At 28.8% G+C, this 12,302-nt stretch overlaps 1 protein-coding gene across 4 annotated transcripts in view; it reads right to left on the bottom strand.

Moving 5' to 3' along the window:
- Positions 1-1,407: 1,407 nt before the first annotated feature.
- Positions 1,408-12,302, bottom strand: part of LOC124543008 (neuronal PAS domain-containing protein 2-like) — an 89,693-nt gene continuing 78,798 nt past the window's right edge. For 2 of the 4 annotated variants that reach the window (XM_047120998.1, XM_047120999.1), the window contains exons 9-10: positions 12,130-12,185; positions 1,408-4,492 (exon numbers count right to left, since the gene is read on the bottom strand). In XM_047120998.1, coding sequence (XP_046976954.1) covers positions 4,412-4,492; positions 12,130-12,185 — 137 coding nt within the window. In that variant the 3' untranslated portion in view covers positions 1,408-4,411. Of the gene's footprint in view, positions 4,493-9,042; positions 9,534-12,129; positions 12,186-12,302 lie in introns of those variants that run through there. The other 2 variants (XM_047120996.1, XM_047120997.1) reach the window with 1 other exon arrangement.

Genomic DNA, 12,302 nt, shown 5'->3' with positions numbered 1-12,302 from the left:
GTTTAATTTCGAACGGAAAATAGAAATCAAACATTCATTGTTTTGAGTTGTTAATAGTTTACCCTCTTGAATTATTCGGACTGTTTATGCGAATGTTTCTCAAATAACGAGGCCTAGTTTACTCACAGTTATAATATTTCCAAGGAATCAATTTATTTTTAACATCGTTTGGCTAGAAATTAAATCTCATATAACGAAACAAATCCATTCATAATCTTCAGGTATTTAAATGTATAATTTTATTTATGTTATTATTAATTTAATTCTATTTAGAACATACAGTTTAAGATCATCATTCTCCTGCCCTTATGCTAATTTTATTTGGGGTCGGCGCTGCATGTTTTTTCCTTCCATACCTCTCCGTCAGACGTCATTTTACAAGTTACTTTCTTTCTAACCATATCGTCTTTCACACAATCCATCCATCGTTTCCTTGGTCATCCTCTACCTCTATATCCATTCACATCCATGCTCAACGCCTTTCTCACAATATGTTCCTCATTCCTCCGCATTACATGCCTATACCATAATAGCCACCTTCCACATAACTTCTCGGCTATCGGTGTCACTTTCAAACTTCCACTTATGTACTCATTCCTTACTCTATCCATTCGCGTAACACCACACATTCCTCTCAGCATTCTCATCTCCGCAACATGCAACTGTCTTTCAGTCATCCCCTTTGTAGCCCAACACTCTGATCTATATAGAACAGCAGGTCTGATCATGGTCTTATAGATCTTCCCCTTAAGTTTTGCTCAAGATATTTATTCAAATACTCAAGAATTTATTTTCTGTTGTGCGTTTTCCAGGTCTTAGCTTAACTTGGAAAATGATATCGATCATATGTTTATAAGAAAATTTAAAGGAAAGTGCTTTGTGTATTGTAATGTAAATTAACGAGCACCGGATCTCTTATTTCCATTTGTCTCTTGATGTTCTTGTAGTAATCAACGCGCTTGTTTATTATAACTTATGAGAACTAATTGTAAGTGATTGTTTACTTTTAATAAAATTTGAAAGTTAAGTCGAAAGATTCCTATGGGTTTCAAGTATCCCATATCCATGTATATTATATAAATCGACTTATTTAAATCTCATTGGGAATTATGTGAGAGTCTCCAGTAAATTTAAAAAAAGAACATCAATTTATTTGTATCATTAAATTTTGTTAGTCTCTGCACAATTTTTGCCTTTGCCTGGTAGTTCGATTTTAAGCTACTATCCGCTTTCTGCCTCGCCTCGTGTATCGAAGGGGGCAGGTGTTTCAGTCATTTTCGAGGTCTCACAATGTGTATACAAAAATTAATAAGGACCAGATTGACTATAGTTAACACTCGAATTGTTAAACAAACTCGCTTTTGTGTTTAAATTAATAGTTGTGATGGAAGAGAAATAAAATATCAGTAAATCGAACATCTATTTTATTATATAGAATAAGTATTACATTAAAAACTTTTTAAGCAAAAATTAAAAATAATATCCATGGCAACCCTGAAGTGCGATAATAAAATTTTTAAATTAAAACAGTAGTTTTTTTTAACAATATATATTTCTTTAATGATAAATAATCTTTAAATGTTACTACAATGCGACTACGAACAATTCAACAGTTATGACATCTGTGAATTAAAAGTATTGATTTGACATTGTTGTCAAAACTCAATGACTGTGTTTAACACGCTGGGCTCAAAGTGTGCACACAATTTGCTTAGTCGTAGTCGCCTAAAAGAACAAACTACTTCATCCAACTACTCTTAAGAATAATTTGGTATACCTAACTGTCATACCGTTTACGACTAAAATACGTATCATTAGATATATTTTCCTCTACAGATCATTAATAATCTTAAAAACAAATATTATTTTTTATCTTATACTTCCCTTAAATAAAAATAACTCAAACTATGTAGCTAATATGATTTATAAAGCCAGTCCCTGCTTCCGTTTACTTCTTACAAAATTTTATTTAAAAATAAAATATAATTCCGTATTATAAAGAACTTTGTTTGAGTAAAATATTTTACTACAAGTAAAAAAATATTCATATATTTTTTGAATGAAAAGCATAATAGTGTATTGCAAAATATAAATCATATTCCGATATCCAACAGTATCTCTTATATCGATATAATTTTTGATTATAACACGACGATTAAAATTGAACAACTAACGAATATATTATCGATAAATCATTTTAATTATAGTAACTTTGAACCATGCTTTTCGATTTTACAATGTATTCTTAACAATTACAACCCTTAGTAGAGCAACAAATTTTTATATAATTCTAAGATATATTTTTTTTAAATATAATTTACATATATATTTATTCATGGTATTTGGTGTGAAGTTATACTATTTCCTGTTGGATATTCTCAAACGATCACTGGTGTCAATGACCTTTATAAAAAAAATCCATAATAACTGTAACATGAGATCAGACATCAGTAAGAATTATCGATTAACATCCTATTTTTTTTTTCTATATTAATTTTGCTATGTAATTCAAAAATCTATGGTCGCTATTCGACAACATTTAATAATATTTTTAGTATAAGTAAGTTAGTTATATTAAACAATTATTTTATAGTTAATTACTAGTTCATAGACGGCGACGTCCTGAAGATGGATATATAGCTATCAATGAGCTGCCAAAGAATGCCCATTCTGGACATCAGTGGTTCTCAAACCATGGTCGGTATACGTCAAGCGACTTTAAGCGTTCCTTGAGAATATTTTCCTACTCTGTGACGGTTTTCTGTCGTTTAGTCATTGTCCTCCCGACTACCGACATCCTAAAGATTTATAGCTATCAATGAGCTGCCAATGTATGTCTGCTTTGGACATCAGTGGCTCTCAAACTACGTGAAGCGACTTTAAACGTTCCGTGGGAATATTTTCCTACTCTGTGACGGTTTTCTTTTTCATTAGTCGCAGTTCCTCCCGACTACAATAAGATCAAGAACCACTGCAAAGTATTCTTAATTTAGAGGAAATTCATTATATATATTGAACATAATTGCTTATATTTAAACATTCCAATTATAAACAAAAGGTTAAATATTTTTAAAATTTCTATTTTGGGACATTGAAAACTTTTGCAAGTGAGTATAGTAAAATTATTTAAAATAATTAATATTAATAATGATTTTAAAAACTGATATATCTTTCGTGTTTGTATCAGTAGTCGTTTTATTTTATGGAAGGAAATCACCCGTGCATTTATATGAGTGAACTGCAATGATTAAGCGAAACTTATTTTAATAATGTAATTATATAAATGAATGAATGAATGAAATAATATTGTGTAAGTTTCTGCTATAAAATATCGTAGTAGGATTTCGTTGTTATGCAAATTTATATAGATTAATTTGAATTTAGAAATCGTATCGTTTTATAATTAATCAGGCCTCGTGTTGAAAAATTGAAAAATAAGCCGTTGATTTTTAACAGCTATTCTGTAAGAAAATAATATATTTTCGTCGCAGGCGTATTATAGGCGCGATATGGAAAAGGCCACAATATGAAAAAGATATGTTTTTATAAAGACTGATAATAATTAAGTTAATAGTATAAAATATTCCTCCAATTATGAATCCTTTGTCGATCTGCAGATATATTTGGATCTGAGGTGTTTCATCCCTCGTGCCCGTACAGGCTCACTTATCATTCAAACAAGAACACAGAAATATACTTTTAAATATACGTTACTGTGTTACATTTCGTTATTCTACTGCTATATAGCAGTATATATATAGAAATACTTTGATTTCTGAACTGCGATCAAATAAAATGACAACGGCCTTATCATCTTTTTTTATCTATCAAAAATCAAAATATATCTATCTATAATGATGAACAATAGTTAAAAGTGTACGAACTTGGAGAAAAATTTGTAATTAGAACGTATTCTACTTTTGAGTTCAGTCGTGATTAAATTATTCGGCGATACAACCAATCACGACCTTACCGACCTTCCCCGCAGATCAGACTATTACATAAACTCCATAAGATTATAATATAACTAGCTAAACATCGATGGAACATGCTTAATTCATATCTCTTACAGAATAGACCACTAATTCTTAACGACACAACCTATTGACCCTAAATATTTTAAAATTTCATAAATGTTTGAATGTTTAATAAGTTATAAGTACTATTAATATTTCAAAGAATAAAATATGCTCTTATGCACTTATAATTATTATTACCTAATAAATTTTAAGATTCATATACTTAATTTCTTATAATAATTCTTATAATAATTAGACGTTGCACATTTCTAGTCGTTTAGTGTAGTACGTTGATTTAAGAATATTTATAGAGCTAGTGCTATATTTTTCAAATCTACACATATTATATGGAATTTCTATGTATATCAATAAATATGATGTTGATGCTGAGGTCAGGAAAAGTTTGTGACAAGGTGACGATATTGGTTTTCCAGCGGCCTTAGATTGTCGACCGATGATGCAGCTTTTTCAGCCTAAAACAAAACAAAAAATGTATATAAATACAGGTACAGATAGGAGACTTTTTTAAATAGAAGTTGATTCGTATTCATTGATTCTTAAATTTTGAAATATATACATAATTATAAAATTCGCCTTCCATAAATAATAATAGATATTTCGCAACGCAGTCGTAATATAAACAATAATAAAATAAATATATATACATTCGAATTATAATATGATATTTTAAGTTACATAAATAATCAGATATATAAAAAATCGCTGAGATTATGGATGAGATTATACGCGTCCATACATACGTCACTAAACACTATGCGTGTGCGCAAGTAGCACTCTATGACCTCTCTGGCACCACAGAGTGAGAGCATGTGCAACTACTAACTGGCTTAATACTAGACTTACTTGCCATTTTAATACAATATTTAATCATTGAATCGTACATTTTCATGTCACCTGTTCATCTTGTTAACATATCAGATCCTATTCTGATTTTATATATTCCCGACGAGATGTAATGATGGTGAGATGTGACGGTGAAATTCTCCACTACTGAAAAAGATATCAATAATTAATTGACGTTTATTTAAAGATTCAATAATAAAAATTGTAAATAAAAATGCAACCTTATTTAGAATATATGATGACATGATTTTTTTTATCACATGGCGACTCCATTCCCTCTGACTCCTTCCTTAGTCCAATCGAAAGATTTAGCAGCTCTTGGTGCCTCGATTGTTACAAATATTAATAAAAAAATAAAATACAAAACACATGATAACAAGTATGTAAGAAAATATAAAATGGCTTTATTCAAATCAATACCACAAATAATATAAAACTGTCGTCTTTATACAGATTTTTAAAGATTTTTCAATTCAATTATAAAAAAATCATTTGAATAAAAAAAAATCGAATCAAAGTTAATATAGCAGCTCATAGCGTATGCTCAAAGTATTATAACTGATATACAATCACGTTATTATGTTTAAAATTCCTAGATTAGATCTAGAATTTAAAAAGGTTATATACGATATTGGTTAGCAAAAAACATTAAAGGATTCAACTTATTACAAATATGAAATATATTTGTTATGAAAACAAGAAAGCAGATATGCTGTTCTTGATATTGAAAGATATTGTAAGTATTCGAAACTTGAAACTTAATAATTCTTCGTTTTAAAGAAGTATCGATGATACGAGTAAGAGACGTATCATAACACACAACAATAATTAAAACTACCCAGACCAATATAGCTTACATTAAAACTTACGTAAAAAGAAACTACTAGCTATAAAAGAAAACCTTAATTAAATAAATGAAAAATAAAACTATATTTTTAACTGATATAACAATAACACATTATCGCCTAACAGACACATCAAATATGGCAAAAGTATTTTTTAAAATATTAACAAATGCTAATATAATCAAATCGTAATCAATAAATTGAATGTGTTAATATATCAATAGATTATGAAGCAATCAGTCTTTGCATATAAACTATGTTACGGTTTAACCGAATTTAATTGAAATTTAATTACAAATTAATTTTGAAATAAAGATTCTTAAACAAACAGCCGAATTTTGACTAGTTTAATGAAATATGAAATCTATAAATAGTAAATGAAAAACGCCTTTGGTAAGTAAGGTGCTGACTTATTCTAACGTGATTATAATTAAAACAATATTTGGTATTCATATGTTATACCCATTTAACATTTTTCCTTAAATAAATAAAAAAATAAACTGCTTATCTATGATAAGAAAAAAAGCACATATTTTTATTTGACACTTTCTTGAGTTGAGATTATTATTTATATAATTTAATTAGGTAAGTTAGGGAGTTTATTTATTTTTTAAATATATATCTTAAATAAGGTCAAAGTTAAACATTTTCAGTCTATTCCATGACAAAAATTAAAGAAAAGAAATCATAATTATTGTTTGTTCATTCGTAACTTAAACGTTACTTAATCTTAGTTCGATTATGAATAAGGTCAGAAAATGCACTCAGGATGCCTCTGGGAAGAGTTCTGATTTCAAATATTAGTGGAGGATTTCTCCGTAGTTAGCACACATATATACAAGCACTGCTCGATTGAGACAGCCTCAAAAACATCCTGAATCGTTACAAACTGTAATAAGAAGTTTGTACAAACAAAAATTACAATTTTATATAACGTGAAAATATATTACATAATTTCATGTTTACAAAAAAATATGAAACTAGAAATAAAGAGCATTTTCATAATTATTACTACATTAAGGAAAAAATTATGACCATAATCCAAATCATTTTGGTTAAATAAAAACAAAATATTTGGCAGTATTTTACGGCCGACTGCCTGCCTGTCGCCAACCCTCCTTGGGTGTTATGATGTTGGTGTGATTATTTCCCGCCACCGAACGGGTTATTGAGGCGTTCATTCGTTTGATAGATCGGCCTTACCAAGATTCCCTTAGTCGCCTCTTACGACACCCACGGGTCGAGATGGGGTGGTTCTATTCTGCTCTGCCGGAACCACACGGCTAAATACAATCATATCGAAAATTATACAAAATATTAACTTCGAGTTAATGAGATTGCCATTATTATAATAAAATATAATTTTTGGAGTAAACAAATAAAGAGATTTGTTATCGTTTTTTATTTTTTTTTTAAAAAAAACAAGGCTTTATCAATTGTCTTTGAAAGACACAAGGAGGGACTCACAAATTTGTATAATAACTCTGAAGTTGCGCTATCATTATTTTTTTTTGCTTACAACCTCGTTTTAATTAGATCCATATTTTTTTTGCATACCTTTGCTTGAGTAGTTTCGAATAGTTGTACTACTTAAAACATATATGTTGAAATATAGAGCATGAAATATATTTCACTGTAACGTCACTATGTAACAACAGTATTCTTGTTAAAGCACAATTTGGCTGTCAATATGCGAAAATCGACGATTTAATAGACAGAATAATTTATTTTTGTATAGTATATAATAAAAATTTAATGATAGTTATACTATCGATAGTTTGACATTTAAGAATGACAAAATTTTCTTTTATAATTAATTGATTCGAGTTTCACAGCTAACAGCATAATTATGACAGTTGCACCATCAGTAGAATAATAATTTGAAAATTAGTTTCGAAAAAATATATTTATACATTTGCACCGTAGATAATTTTATTCTTTTTGTATTTTTTACTAATTTAAAGTAGATGTAAGAAGTTTTAAATTTGTAGATATAACTTGTAGACGCGAAGAGGCTTGCATTGAGAGTTTTAGTATATTCCAATACTTGATGTCGTACCATTCTGAATAAACTCAGATTTACTATAACAATTGTATAATGTAGTGTATACAGATTGTTCTAGATTTGGACTTTTTTATATTTTCAGTTAAATGTCTTAGACGAATAAAATAATTATATATATATTTAAGTGTATTCCAATATTAAAAATAAAGTCGTTGTATTTGTTAATTCGATGTACATTGTACATTTTTAGTTGCAGTCTTTTCTTTTCAATCATCTAGTCTATCCAGGATAACTGATTAATCTGGAGTTGGATTTTTTGTTTCGAAAAATATAATAGTATATTGTATCTCTTTTAATAAAAATCTTGATTCAATTTTTTATGATAAATCTTGACTTTCTGTTGTAAATGACGAAAGTTTCTTGTTTAATGATATTCTTCGTATACCATAATCTTTGTATGTCACAGTACTAATTACTCTGAAAATAGTCCAACTATTGTAATATAATATATGTACAGTCCGTTCGCATATTCAGTCTGAATGTATCGTTCTTGATTTGAATAACCATTTATTTCGGAGCATTAGTAGCACCATCAATAAGAAATTATATGTTTTGAAAATTTGAGCTTATGATTTAAAAATTAAAGTTTTTGAGGAGAAGATTTTACTCTGCATTTTCATTTTGTAAATAGATCCTTATTTGAATTTAAATATTCAAAATATGGCAAATATTTGCTTGATATCGAAGATATTCAATAATTTGAAACTTGTATATATCGTTTAGATATTCCCTTTTAATTTTCTGATCTAGTAAAGTTCCATGTTTATCACTAAAATCCTTATCAGTTTAAACGTTGTAAATTTTTGAATTTGTATACTTGAAACTTTAGAATTGTCTGTTCTGTTCAAAGTTTTTAACTTCAATATTACAAGTATCTTAACGATCACTATATTCTAGATTATATATTTCATTATCAGATTCCTTTCTTAGTTCACAGTCAATAATATCATCACTTAAATCTAACACAGTTTTTTCACTAACACTAACGTATACATTGATATTCAAGTTAATTATATTAGGTATATATTTATTATCAAGTTATTTGATTGTTCTTTTAAGATCACTATGTTATCACTAGGAAAAAATCTACTTTGTACTACAATTATAGATAGATTTTTTTTAACTCGAAGTTATATGCTTGAGTTATCTTGTCCAATTTTTAATTTTGCACATTTGAGTTTTTGATCTTCGAATATTTTTGGGTATGATTTTTTTGCGACATAAGTTTAAATTTTTAATAAGATTTTATCTTCTATTATTTACATCGTTAACCCAATTTAATGCTTGAAGTTTGTTTATTATTATAACTATAGTGTACAGACAGTATTACTGAAGAGTATAGTATCACTAAAATATATTTATCATATCTAGTTCTGATACTAAAAGTCAATCACTAGTTGCACTATCACTAATCATTGTTTTTCCAAGTTTTTGTCGTCCTTAGTGTAAGACTCGTATTTAAAATGTCCTAACATAAGTGTCACGAATGTCAAAGGCAGACGTGGACACTTAAGAGGTCTTACACTAATTGGTGTCGTCATCCTTAAAGTCGTAAATATCGGGGGGAGTCATTCTGCGGCCGCTCGCTCGTTTCTTATCCCTGGACTTTTTCGAGGATTTCTTAGAACGTGCAGTTTCAACTATTTCCGGTTCGGAAAAAATATCGATAGTCAGGTTTCGACTATCGACACCGTCTTCTGCTTCAATTTTATCAATTGTTTTAACGAGTTCATCGTCACCCTGTAAGAAATTATTTTATTTATTTTACATTATAAATTTTATGACTGTTCGAATTTATACGAAAGCGAACATTGAATACAAATACGAAGCATTCAATTTTATAGGGATGCACTAATCACCAGATTAAATAATTAATTCACAATATTCATTACACGAACAAGTTCGTCGAATGAGGTTGGTTATAAAATTAATTTACTTATTTATATAGTGAATTTTCATCAATTAATTTAAATTTAACGTTATAAAAGTATCAAAGAAATTATGTGTCTGTAGATGTTTGTCGTTGTAACCTCGATAACAGCGTCGAAGATTCCTTTACTGATTGTTATTTCAGAACGGTATTCGGATGTTCACATAGAATCATTCACATTCGTACAAAATCAAAGGGTTGGGTAGACTTATGTACTTTTACTGATATAATCGAATCTCTTTTATAAGATGGAAAAAATCGACACTGATAAAGTACCTTTAATGGAATTAATTGACTTATGTTAAGACAACCATCAGTTGTATAGGACTCATGTGTACATACTTACTCACATACATACATGCATAAGGTACCTTCAATAAATTTAAAGAAATAATATTTCATGTAAAAAAAATTCGCCGCAGCCAGTACATAAAAAATAATTTGAAAATACTATCATCGCATAGCTAATAGAATAAAAACAGCAATAGCATTCAGGGGGACAATTCTATATCTACGATTCAGCTGATGTTTCTTTTTGTGAGTAACATAATCAGAAACGTATCGTGTTTTAGAATAAGTTCGTAGAATTGTCCTCCAGCATAAATTTTTCAATTCTCAGATAAATGTTGCAGCAGTTGGCAGCTAGAACCCAATTAATATTAGCTACTTCTTAATACATTGGACGCGTAGAATATTAAAACGTTTTCTTTTTTGATTGTTCGTTGATATTTGTGTATAAAATCTACTAACTAAAACTTAAGTAAAATAAATAAAAATATAAAATCTACTAAGTAAAACTTTTAAGAGATCGAGTATCATCCAGAAAAGTATTCTGAAGGTACAATACGTCGCTTTACTTTTCTTTTAATTTTAAGAGTGTGTTTAGTAGAAGGTATATTATATAATCGAAAACTGAGATAGTCAAGTGATTGGAGCGGTCTCCTCGTGGACCAATTTTTCGTCTTAAACGGAGAGCCCTTTCCTAATATTGGGTTATATGGGAAATATACTAAAACAAAAATAAATCTAAGTAACTTACTCTTGTGCCTACAATGGCCGATTCGAAATGTGACCCGATAAGGGATCACGTGGCGTAAAGATCATTCGCGGGCTTACCTTATTAATATAACATAGTTACGATTTTTATTTGCTTGTTTTTCATCTCAAAATAAAAATAATTCTAAGTAAGTTATTTAGATTTATTTTTGTTTTAGTATATGTCGCGTTGCGCAAGCGCCTTATAATTTTAGAGGCAATGCATTTTAAAAGTAGGTCTATTCCATTTTTTTTTTCATTTATAAATTTATTACATATCTATAATTATCCGTGCTATTAAAGTTTCATATCAGATTAAAGATAAAAAATTAAAATAACAAATAATAAAGTGTTCTATATATTATTGTGACGAGCTTTTATTGAAATTAAATGCTATAAAATGTTCCTTGTTATCTGAGAATTGAAAAGGATCTTATGGAAAAATATACTCATACACCAAACTTGACATTAACGGCTGGTATAATATATTAGAATTATATTCAAAGTAAAAAATAATTCGCTTATCATTAAGTTTATTGATAGATTGTTTCAATTTAAGTCAAATTGGATGTATGGATATTTTAAATATGAATTCTGAGTCAAATTACCTCTAACATTTGTTTCTGCATGTAAAAAAAACATAAAAAATTTTAGTTGCATTTACAAACATAATATATAACTATATTTGTAATCAATATATTTTATTAAAGTTTTTAAATAACAGCTTAGTCGGGTCAAGCTATAAATACCTTTTGAGGGAAATTCAATGTTAATATATTTTGATTAACGATACAATAATTACTCCTGTTTGGATTTTCACTAATGATAAAGCTGTTATTGATAATCCCTTGTTATATAAAAAAACAATGTATAGTTTAAAAGGCAATACGATATAATTATGCCTCGTGTGCTACAAGCTTTGAAATTATTTTATAAATGTGCTGATGGATTTTTATGATTGTGGATATTAAAGTATGATTCAACACGATGTTGGCTTAGCTCTGTGAGGTTATTCAGCGTGGCTAAACGTTACAGAAGCACTGCAGAGCTAATTCAACGCGAGCGATGTCGCTAGAAGCATCTAAGACTTTATCTCATTTAACAATCATCAAATAATAATATCTATAATACTCCCTTTCAGAGTTCCACCTAAAAAAACGGTAGCTAATCAAAGTTACATCCATCGATATCAAATTATCATTCATGTCTGTCTGTTTAACACGAAGAGTTAGATAAGTTGAGTTAAGGTGTATATGTACATAATACCCTAATACTCCTATGGAATAATTTGAATATATTCGACTATCATATCTAAAGTGTCGAAAACTTCTCATAATCTCATAATCAATGTTCTTATATTGATAAACTCACCAGTATTGTATTGGAAGGAGTTATTCTGCCTCGTTCTAAGTTGTAGCTATCCTCAACTGAAACAAAATAAAGGACACGTTATTTCAATCGATTATAATTTCTTCTTCATGATTAGGGACTGGACGATAACGGCCGCTGTAAGGAGTAGATGCGCGTGAATAATTGTCCATCTC

This window comes from Vanessa cardui, chromosome Z (assembly GCF_905220365.1).
Source record: "Vanessa cardui chromosome Z, ilVanCard2.1, whole genome shotgun sequence".
Taxonomy (NCBI): Eukaryota; Metazoa; Arthropoda; class Insecta; order Lepidoptera; family Nymphalidae; genus Vanessa; species Vanessa cardui.
This window is presented reverse-complemented; position numbering and strand designations above follow the sequence as displayed.